General features: G+C 40.9%; 1 protein-coding gene and 1 non-coding gene across 5 annotated transcripts; both read right to left on the minus strand.

Annotated features, from left to right (window-relative positions):
• Positions 1-1,392: 1,392 nt before the first annotated feature.
• Positions 1,393-10,291, minus strand: rcc2 (regulator of chromosome condensation 2). Of its 4 annotated transcripts, none has more exons than XM_011620798.2 (13): positions 10,071-10,291; positions 8,846-9,059; positions 8,648-8,741; positions 7,644-7,787; positions 7,413-7,544; positions 6,362-6,450; positions 5,809-5,923; positions 4,941-5,107; positions 4,285-4,465; positions 3,810-3,915; positions 3,217-3,289; positions 3,061-3,138; positions 1,393-2,362 (listed from the first exon to the last, which is right to left on the minus strand). In XM_011620798.2, exons 2-13 carry the CDS (start codon positions 9,044-9,046, stop codon positions 2,258-2,260), a joined length of 1,485 nt encoding a protein of 494 aa, XP_011619100.1. In that variant the 5' UTR covers positions 9,047-9,059; positions 10,071-10,291; the 3' UTR covers positions 1,393-2,257. The 4 variants fall into 4 exon arrangements, with proteins under 4 accessions (XP_011619100.1, XP_003962937.1, XP_011619095.1 ...); XM_003962888.3 differs by having other exon boundaries at positions 10,068-10,290; XM_011620793.2 differs by lacking the exon at positions 10,071-10,291 and adding an exon at positions 9,949-10,058.
• Positions 10,292-10,725: 434 nt separating this feature from the next.
• On the minus strand, positions 10,726-10,797 carry trnah-gug (transfer RNA histidin (anticodon GUG)). The gene has a single exon. It is a non-coding gene; the product is annotated as a tRNA-His (tRNA).
• Between the last annotated feature and the right edge of the window lie 265 nt (positions 10,798-11,062).

Below are 11,062 nucleotides of genomic sequence, written 5' to 3' on the forward strand. Positions count from 1 at the left end.
ACAATAATGACAACAAGCTGTTAGTATAAGAGTTGAGTGGGTCAGAGGTCAACAGATATCCGCAGATGGATACAGAGAGGGGAAGAGAAGCAGAAAAACCACACAAAATGTGTTGATGACATCATCACTGATCTACTAAGTGTACGGTGGTCGAGAGGGAACTATGTGAGGAGTTAAGTTTGTAAAATTCCTCCCACTTTCAGCTCCTGTTACAAAAGAGTTTCACTCTCATATAGCATCAGATTTAAATGTTGAAGTTTAAAATCATGTTTATGTTGACTTGAAGCAGGTAAGAACTCAGTCGCCTCCAGGAAATGTTGAGCGAAAGGCCCTTCCTCTGATGCAGTGGTGCACATCTGTGACCTCAGTCAAGCTAAAGCCTAAAGGAAGGTTCAGGCTTTGGAACAACATGCTGCTAAACAAACTCCTTTGTCAAAGATGTTCCATTTTATTTATGACTATGCTTTAAAGAACATGATTAGAAATGGAGTTTCTGATTCATAGAATTGGACATATACTGTACATTAAACCCTCCTCCAGAAACCTAGTATTTCAAATGACTGCAACTTTATATTTAAGATAAACAATTGACAAAGGTGGAAAATCCTTTTTTTCATATCACCTAATTACAAAAATGATAAAGAAAAAAAAAAATCATTATACCTAATGTTTATATTCTCCAGGCTCAGATGCTTTTTTTTTCTGAAATCAGGCATGACAGCAGATGCTGGCAGCTACTGTCTTTTAGGGGACACGGATGCACACATGCATACATGTCTTTATCATCAGCATCTGTGTACCAATAGCCATGTCCATCCCGCTCCACTGAGAGCGGCCTGGGTTCCTGCTGCTCCATGTGGGTCAGTGGATTGGCACTTCCTGGATGACAAAGACGGGTCTGACTCCAACAGAGCACCTTTAAATCACACAATGTTGCCTCCACTAGGTCACACCACAGACCCTCCAGGAGCCCATTGATGCCCTAAACCCAGATTATGAGTGTTCACACCAGGAGAGGGCCCAGATGTTCCCAGTACGCTCAACTGGTCCACAGGATGTTATTTTGGGACCCTGACTGCGAGTTCCCTTAGGTTGATTATTTGGACCTCCGATTATTGTTCCCACGTTATTTTGTTTTTTATGTTTCAGATTTTCAACGGCAGTAAGACTGTTGCCAACATAAGGGATGTCTGTCGGTACCAATGTGACAGTCCCCCATTCTCAAATATTACCATTGGAATTGCTTTTATCCTCCATTTTAGACATGTCAATGAGATAGTCAAGAAACAACCGGAACAGCACAGAAGCATGAATAGCATGTGTAAATTCACATTTAAAGGACCAATATGTGGTTTACTTTTTTTTTTTAAAAAAGGACAAGGACATGAATTAAATCTGCACGGATTTTTTTTTAATTAACCATTTTAATATGAAAAGAAAAACAAGATTCACCATAAAAAAGAATGAAGTACTACTAAGAAGAAACATCTCTGCACTTACAACAATAAGAAATGCCATCTTTTTCAACACACTATACAATTAACCGCATTGCTGGTTCTTTAAAGTTTGAATTCTTGTAAAAAATACTTTGAATGTTGCAATATTACCAATATTATGTATTACCAAATTACCAAAGAAAAGAGCAGATGTGAGGGGGCAGTTTCCAGGCGGAGGCCCCCTTAAATACTAAAGTCCATAAAAAAGGAATGTAATGTTTAAAAGGAATGCACCAAGTCAGAATAACACATCCTGACATTAAGTTGTGATTGTAATCTGTGGCAGCTGCACAGATTTGTCCCATAAATTGTTCTGCCATAAACGTTGTAAAAGAATGAACTAAAAAAAGAACACAACGTTTCCATATCCTGCGTATAGTGTAGAAAAAGGCACAGGTATGGAGAATTGGTCATTTTCAATCCCACAGTCGCCTGACGGTCTTGCTGTAGCACCCGCAATTTAATAATTCCAACACTGCAACAATGAACAAAAATAACTGGGGGGAAAAATGGTGGGTGTGGAAAGCCTGATTCACTCTCGTGATAAGTGCTCAAACAAAAATCTCGTGGCTTCAAAGCCTCCATTCACCATTACCTTAAGTCCCTGTCCAAATTTCTGTAAGAAGTATTTTGCTGGTATCTGAGATGTGTGGATAACCTGCAGACATGAAGTGGCTCTGGCAGAACTCACTAGTATAAAACCACAATCTGGCAGATGTTTCAGCTGGCCGGTGTTTGCTGGGACTCCCCCTGCTGCCACATCAGATTGTTCGGGGATTGTATTCAGGCAGCTTTTTGAGTCTCTCCTTCTCCTGCTCGGTATCCTGTCTGGCAATGACCAGAGAGTGAGAGTAGCCCATCATCACCTGCAAAAACGACACAGCAGCATTACTCACACTTGTATTATCCCCGAGCCTTCAACAACTGATTGGTTATATTGATCAGCATCGCAGTAGCTGCCAGCATCTCCTGTTTATATCTCATATTCTCTCTCCGATAGATACTGGAGAAGGTGAGATTACACATACGTGTGTCTTGTATCTCCAGAAGACGACAGTGTTTGTGCTGCTTGTGCCAGCTGCACACATCTCTGAATAAGATAATCTGTCATTTATTTTGTATCTCAGTCAGAACGTCCTGTTTGTGGAGGAAAGAACTCCGAGCAGGAAACCTTTATTTTGAAGGTCTTCTGGTTATTGGTCTCCCACATGACTCTTCTTGTGTGAAGAGTCATGTGGCTGGTCCAGGTTTATGTTCTTGTTTTATGGACGTCATCCTCATATAAGTCCCTTGATGCTTTGATTTCCTTTGGCCTTATTTAGCACGTGGATACCTCCAGTGGTCCACCATTCTCACAGCATCTCCACGCCCTGCCTTCTCTGTTTAAGGTGTTTCCATCCAGAATTTTTTGACTTTGTTTGTAATTTATGGCCTTTTTTCATGTTTAAGATGATTTATCAGCATGAAAAAGCTGACACATCTTGAAGACAGGTCTAATATCCATTGACTCACCTTCTGCTTTTATAAATGCTTCAAATAAACAGATGTTGATATTTAGATTTACCTTCTCAACATAAACACCATCCAAGGTCTTGACCTCCTGGGCTGTGGTAGAAGATTTCGGTTTGTTGTCTCCATATCCCTGACAAAACAATGTAGGGTTATAGATTTAAAATGGCTGCACTAGTTTTTCAGCGAAGAAGGCCGAGTCTCGTCTTACCAACTCTCCACATGTAGGTGACGGACCCCAGCTGATTGTACTTTCATCCGCAGCAAGAATGATACTGCTCTTCCTGTTAAATATAAACATAATTCATCTAAATAAAGGATAAGAACACCTGATTTTAGTGAATTCAGAGATGGGATCTAAATATAAAAGAATTTGGGATATAAAAAATATGAAATAAGGATGAATTCTAAATATATACAGCACAGGATTTGAAAGTTAGAGGGGCACATTTTTCTTGATCATAGTAACTAAAACTGCATCTCTGATGGACAGGATGTTTAGCAGGTGTTTTTCTGAGGGGGGTAAATTCCATATGATGTTGTTTCTCTGTTAGTAGAAGAATAGTAATTATATGAAGATGGCAGCTTTCCTGTCACGCAGCTAACGATGAATGAGATGATGTATAAGGTCATTTCCTGATTTTTGTATTCATATCTGGAACACCATGCTAGTTCATGTAGTTCAGAGTCAAACCTAAAAGCAGCGTGCTTGATTCAACTGTTTGGGTTTCGGGTCACTTTCAAAGAGACGAGCTTCACTAAATAAATAAATAATAGCAAGAGAAGGGGAAGGTCAACACTCACCCACAGGCAAGACTACGGATCTTCCAGCCACCCAGATCCTGCACAGCTTTGGGGTACATGGTCGATTCTCTCGATGTGTTTGTTACCCCCCAAAACGACAGACTCCCTGAAAGATTAACAAATTCATTATAATTTAACTATTTATCAACATACAACATGTAAATAAACCTGCAAGTGGCCTGATTGAACATGTAGATTCTTTTATTTTTTAAAAGCTTTACCAAGGCTGACTGTGGCCACCTTCAACTGTCTGCAACCTTCAGGATTCACCTCTGTTTGCACTCTCTGATCATGTTCTGACTTGAGAAATTGACTTTTAAAATCTGACATTTTGTACAATTTAATAGCGCAAAACCAGGGGAGGTGGTACTAAAAGAAGGTAATTCATAGTTGGCAGCCGTCTGATCAGAACTTCCTCGTTCAACCACTTGTGATCGTGTCTCGTCTTGTCTACGACATCGGGACATGTTCTTACCGTTCTCGGTGACAGCAAAAGAACACTGGTAGCCTGTGTAGATCTGACTGGCTCCGCGTCCAGGGAAGTCAAACAGTTTTATCAGTCGAGGAACCATCTCATCCTTTTGTTCTGCGTGGCCCAGTCGTCCGTAACCCCCGAAACCCCAGCTGAACACTCGCTTCTGTGAGTCCAACACCAGCTGCACACAGAGCGTGCTGTTTATTAGCATGTAGAATAAAGGGGCTATAGAAACACTTCCTCAGTTGATCTGAATAAGAAAGAGCCTTTGGAGGGCCCCCCCCCTCGACACTTTCGGAATCAGGGACCACTGAGAATTGCATGATTGTATTAATTCAAACCTATAATAAAGTGTGCTCTGACCAAACATTTAGTCCCATTACAAGAGACACAAAATGATTTTTCACAACACTTTAATTGTTGACTCAAAGTCTGAATTATTGTCTTTTCTGCTATACCTTGACCTTTGGGGTCGCAGCAGCATATATGCGAAGGCAGGGTACACGTAATTGAGCATTTGGGGGTTTGGTACCTTGCTCAGGGCTACCAGGCAGTGATCTGAAAACCTTCTGCTTCCCACACACCCAGCTACCCTGAACTGCTGTGTGCTGTTAAGGCAGCCTCCCGTACTTGGCTGGCATGGGTATTTTCCTCACCGTGTGGTTGGCGCCACAGGCGACATCCCGGACTACCACGTTGGGGACAGGCATAACCTGGCCGTCCTTTGATTTTTCAATGAAAATGGCGATGCGGCGAGGGATGATCTCGCAGTCAAACTCAATACGTTGGGCGCGAGCGATGAATTTCCCATCACTGTTGTGACCTGTAATCATACAGAGGAAAATATACTGCAGAGAGCTGATCGAGTGGTGAGGCTTGAAGCCGTTTCAAACGCTGAAGTTCAAACTTTGATAATGCGTCTGAGAGTGAGAATTTTCATTGAAGATAATTGCGCTTCCTAATGATTACAATTAAAATATCAGTCCCAATTGTAGCATTTCTTTAAGGAATCAAACATTTCAACCAAATATAGCAGCACTGCGCCATTGTTTCAGATTTTACCCTCATTCTCCTTAAACTTCAGTAATATACACCTTTACCTCCATACACATGATCAGGGGTCAAACCGGGAGACTGAAATCACAGGACTGAACCAAGCGCAGATGGAAGACTACATTGAATGCTCCTTGCAGCGGGGAAAAGGAACCAACTAGCACTTGTCCATATAGCCTGCCACCTGTGTCTCATGTGCTTCTTCCCAGGTCATTTTGTTGCTATCCACTCAGCCCACCACACATCTTATCATCAGGGACTACAATCCCTGCTTTCTACACACCAAGTAAACTGCTAGAGGTATGTAACCAAGTTATCAGGTGTCATGTCTCTTTTTGTGTCTCTCTATAGCTCTGAAAGCAGAGTGTAGTAGATTGAACTCTGGAGATTGGGAGTTGATCATTAACAGAGCAAATGTGTAATGGTGAATCTTGGTAACAGTACAGGCGAAACATTTATTTTAGCTCATACCCAGCTGTCCATACTCTGGGCATCCAAAGGAGTAGAGGTTTCCTTTGCAGTCCACCACCATGCTGAATTCAGCGCCACAGGCCACTTTCACCAGCGGTTGGCCATCGTATGAAATCTATGGCAGCAAAGGAGAGATAGAAGATGAAAAAGTGAAGTGATGTTTAATTTAAAGCCTCAAGAGGAATTTCCTTACTTCCCATGGTGCTTCTGCACATTTGTACCAGAGTTATACAAAAAACTTTTATTTATTTTAGCACTTTGCCAATGCTCTGAAGACATCTTGGCACCTGCCTCTGCTACCTCAACAACTTTCTTGCTTTGTCCACACCAGGACGTGACCCAAGAACCTTTCGCTTCTCAGCCCAGCACCCTACAGAATGACCATGAGCTTAGTTTGTCACTGATGGATCCAGGATGTGTAGTTTAAGCCCTGACACTTCCTGTTGAAGTGTGTGTGTCCAGATGAGATGTGCTCTTCTATATGGGCCAGCGAAAAGGGTGCTCATAAATGACCGGAAATATGCATACAATGTAAACATGAATGACTGCTCACCAGTGCTGGACTAAGGACCGCATAAGTCTGGCTGCATTGGCCGAGTTGACCCAGCTTGTTCTCACCAAAAGAGTAAACACTGCCATTATCTGAAGAAGAGGAGCTGAGGTTAGCAAACACAGCAGCGTTGTTCTTACAATGTAAGCAACTCACAGTACGGTAAACCAATAAACCACATTACAACCCCATAGTAAATGGAGTAAATGAAAATAAACTGAAAGACATTTTCTCTGTATCGTAAAATTCTGTAGCTTTAATTTGGTTTAATCAAACTTAAAACAAAATGATGTAACATTGTGTTTTGTTTTTTTCTTGCATTCTTTTAGAAAATCTAAGCTGTTTTCTTGTCTCGAATGGTTTATAGCCCTCTATATTCATTTATAGGGATCGTTCACATGATGAATATGAAGAACATTCAGCAAAAAGTGTTTTTCTGATTCACTTTACTGCTCTAGAAAGCAACAACACCAACAAAACCTGTGTTTTGGACTTTTCTTTTAACATAAATCTCAGATCAAAATGTAAATACGTGTATATTTAAATGTGCGTATATATATATATATATATATATATATATGTGTGTGTGTGTATGTGTGTTTGTATATACACATATATGTTTGTATATACACATATATGTTTGTATATGTATATATATACACACACATATATACATACATATGTTTGTGTATATATATATATATATATATATATATATATATATATATATATATATGGGATGCTATACACACACACACACACACATATGTGTGTGTGTATGTATTATCAAATAGCTTTAAGAGATTAAAACTGTAGACTGAAAGCATTGCTAGCTTTTAATAAAATCTATGGAATTATTGATTTTAAAAAATATGCTCAAAAATAAAATACTGCCCCTTTATGGTAGTGATATTTCCCTCTTTGCTATAGGTAATTATTTCAAATGAGGTAAGTGTGTGTACGTGCACGAGAGAGAGAAACAACACATAGTAATTACTGTTACTAGAGTGATTGAAACCACCAGTGCACCTGATGACACCTTTGCTCAGCCTACCTGTGAGTGCGAGGGTGTGATTGCGTCCACAGGCTGCAGCAACAACCAGATGATCTGCCAGGCCCTCAATGAGTTTAGGAGCCTCCAGACGTTTGGTGTCTCCGTGACCCAGCTGACCCTTTTCATTGCGACCTGGGAAGCAGATAAAGGAAAATAACTTTCCGACACACATCCGATCAAACGCATTGACAATCAAATCGGATTTTACCTGAGAAAAATCCATACACTCACCCCAACTCCATAGCTTGCCCTCGGTGGTAATGAGTAAACTATGAGCAGCGCAGGGACCTGACACAACGCAGCTAACCTGGACATCATTTAGGCAGCCGTAGCGGTGAGGACCCCACAGGTTCTGGCCCAGATTACGGAAAGCAGCTGCAAACACAGAGGGCAACTTTTAAAAGACAACATCCGTTTCATTCACACCATCACATTCATCTGATGAGCAGCCATTTAATAACTCTATGATTTAGTCTCTTTGGAAAAGCTTGAAATAGTTTCACAACCTAGAGCCACAGCTGTTATTCCACTTTCAATACCGTCTGTATAAGGTAAGACTTGTTCACAGTTTACTGCCTGTGTTGTTTCATTATCAATACATACCAATCAGCTGTTTCATTACACACCAGCTGCATGATGCTGCATCACCCATGGATGACACATGGATAAGGATCATCATTCCTCTACTAATACACAGCAAAAACTCTCACCCATGGTAATGACGTACTGGAGGATAGAAAAAGACTATAAAAGTATAAAAGAGGGGGGAAAAACAGCAATTGAGTTTATCTTCTTATTGGCTTTTTGATTTTGATCAGCTGATTTCCTGATTAAGATCTTGGATGTCAAGTTTGAATTCTTGTTCTGTGGACTGAACTCTCAAAATATCTTAAAGGGCATTCCAAAACGAATATCAGTAAAACTCTGATCCTGTTTTAACAGTTTCACTGTGATGCAATAAGTGATACATTTACATGTGTACATTAGGCAAGAAAAATACAAAACACAACAATAACATGGGATGCTAATGTTAGCCAGCCTGGTTAGCCTTGAACCTTCATTGTTGAATATTACAGTAAATCATCCAAAATAATAACACTAATGCAAATGTTCATATATTCCTTTAGTAATTCAGTGTGATTTTTGAGAATAAAGTCAGCATTGGTGATTTTTCAGATTACGGTAATCTATTTGGGGGACAATAAAGACTTTATTTTAAGACAAAAGGCTCCTACCTTGTTGTTTAGGCACCTCTTTTCTTCCGATCAAATCCCAGTTAGTTGCGCCAAAGACAAGCAGCTGACCTTTGATATTTGGGCAATCAAGTTTCTGTGGAAAGGACAGAGCCCAAGCATTAAACTACCAGCAGTCTTGGTGCTTAACCTGGCAATATCCAACAGTCCAAAATTTCACATCAGAACCATCAAACCTACTATTTTCTCTTTGATGTCTTCTGCCACTGTAACGGGCTGAAGAGCAGACTTGCCACAAGGTTTGCCCGGTTTCTTGTTGTTCTCCTGCTCGTAGTCAAATTCATCATCGCTACTGAAGTCCCTCTCTTTCCGTTTGCCGCTGATCTTCTTCTTTTTCATCCCACCATTCCCTGAGACAGCTGTCACCTTCTTAGGAGGCATTTTCAACAAAAATCTGTGAGTGCAGGACAAGGGAAGCAAATTGCTCATAAAATAGTTGTACTAAGAAAGCAGTACAAAGATCCCCCCTTTTACCAGTTATTTAATAAATTACAAAACCACATTCCAGTCATTGCATAAAAAAGAAACTCTTCTGATGTTTTACAATTACCAAAGACGCAGGCTATAAAATAAACCAGTGTAACCAAGAATCCAACTATTGCAGAAAGAACAAATGCTAACATGAAATAAAAGATGAAAAAACAGTTGAAGTTAAAGAAGACGCCAGATTTATAGGATGGAGAAAGTACAAATTACAAAGGCGTCCAATAAAAAGGGACTATATTAAATGAATAAAACCTACATCGCTGACACGTCCAATAACACAAATGTACCCAATCAGTCGATTCATTAACATGCTGGGAAACACAATTGACATTTCCAAAATATAACTATATAAATTTCACGGTGTCATGTAATCTTTACAACGCCTTATCTGTCGTGACAACCAGCCTAACCAAAAATAAAGAATGGTAAAGTGTTGCGGAGCCACAATGAACTATTGTCAGGGACGCCTGTCCCGGTCGCTGCTCTTTAGCTGCCACCTAGCTTCCGCGCTGCTAACGCCGATGTTCTTTGTTCCTATAATGGTTGGGTCGGAGGCTAACTGTAGCGCTAACTGGCATCTTATGATAATAGTGCTTCCACGGTTGGACAGAAGCAAAACAAACCACTTTCGTGTACTAGTGCAGTCTTAATAGCCGCGGAAAGCCGGGAAAACTAACTTTCAACTTTAAGGCAAATTATTCTACGTGGAATCTGACAGTGTTCAGAGAGCTAACGGTGCGTCGCTACTCTACGCTAACGTCAACTTTATTAAATAAAGACGAGGACGCGACACTAACTTTTTCAAATAAATCCTGCTTGGGCACGTTTCGTGTTTAGCCGTATCCGTGTAAACGTCTGTAACTTAGAAAGCTTTGCTATATGTAATTTGATGAAAAAAAACAGGAAACAAATGTACCACCAATTTCCTGATTCAGCAGCTCTCTACCCGTCTTCGGAATGATTGATTTGAACAAAAGACGCTGCAGTCTGCTTAAACACCACGTGATGTTTTCAATAAGTATTCATGCAGCAAACACTATCCACAGCTCCTTTCATACAGCACTTGAAGACGATCCTATTGGAGACGCCGATATACGTAACATATACGTCGATGCCCGGCTGAGCGGCCGCTTCCAGCGGACGTGCTGCGTCTGCGCGTCCGCCATGTTGGGCCGCGTAACTCCGGCAACTCCGGAACCATAAGTTAGCTGACGTGCGCGGAGCTAAGAACCGGTTTCCTTGTCAGACGGAATATGTTGGCCTTTTAAATAATCTGAATGACGCTGTTCAACTTCTTCACATGGTGAATTTACCTGTTTCCCTGTGTTTGTACTCGATAAAGTTGCGGGTTTATGTTACAGCTGGAAAACCTAATAAATGGGATTGTGGCGACTCCTAACTCAAAGGCAGATGTATAAATTCATTTGGTTTTAGGCACATTGTTCGTCCCACAAAGGTGACTGTTTATATACCCAGTCTGAATTCAGTACTCTAGACTTGGCCCTTCTCCCTGCACCGTTTAAAGGTGCCAGATGCCAAAAAGTCACTCCTTTGCCGTGTGAGGGATTAATCCCTGCCGTGACCCGGATTCGAACCGGGGTTGCTGCGGCCACAACGCAGAGTACTGACCACTATACGATCACGGCGAGCTACCAGGAGATGTTGGGCCGTGATATTTCCATAAGTCAGAGCAGAAACTAACATCTCGGCAGGCTTTGTCATTCTTTCATGTCACACTTTCACAGATTAGGAAAATGATTCCACCCTTGAAGCCTGTCTCACCACCCCTTAAACTGCCACAAAATCCAAAGCTTCTGGTTGGAGAGTAGTTAATTCACATAAACCAACTGTGAAGTTTCAGGTTTCTTGGTTTCAACCATCTGATATGGGTGTCCAGAAAATGTTTCAAAA

This window comes from Takifugu rubripes, chromosome 3 (assembly GCF_901000725.2).
Source record: "Takifugu rubripes chromosome 3, fTakRub1.2, whole genome shotgun sequence".
Lineage (NCBI taxonomy): Eukaryota > Metazoa > Chordata > Actinopteri > Tetraodontiformes > Tetraodontidae > Takifugu > Takifugu rubripes.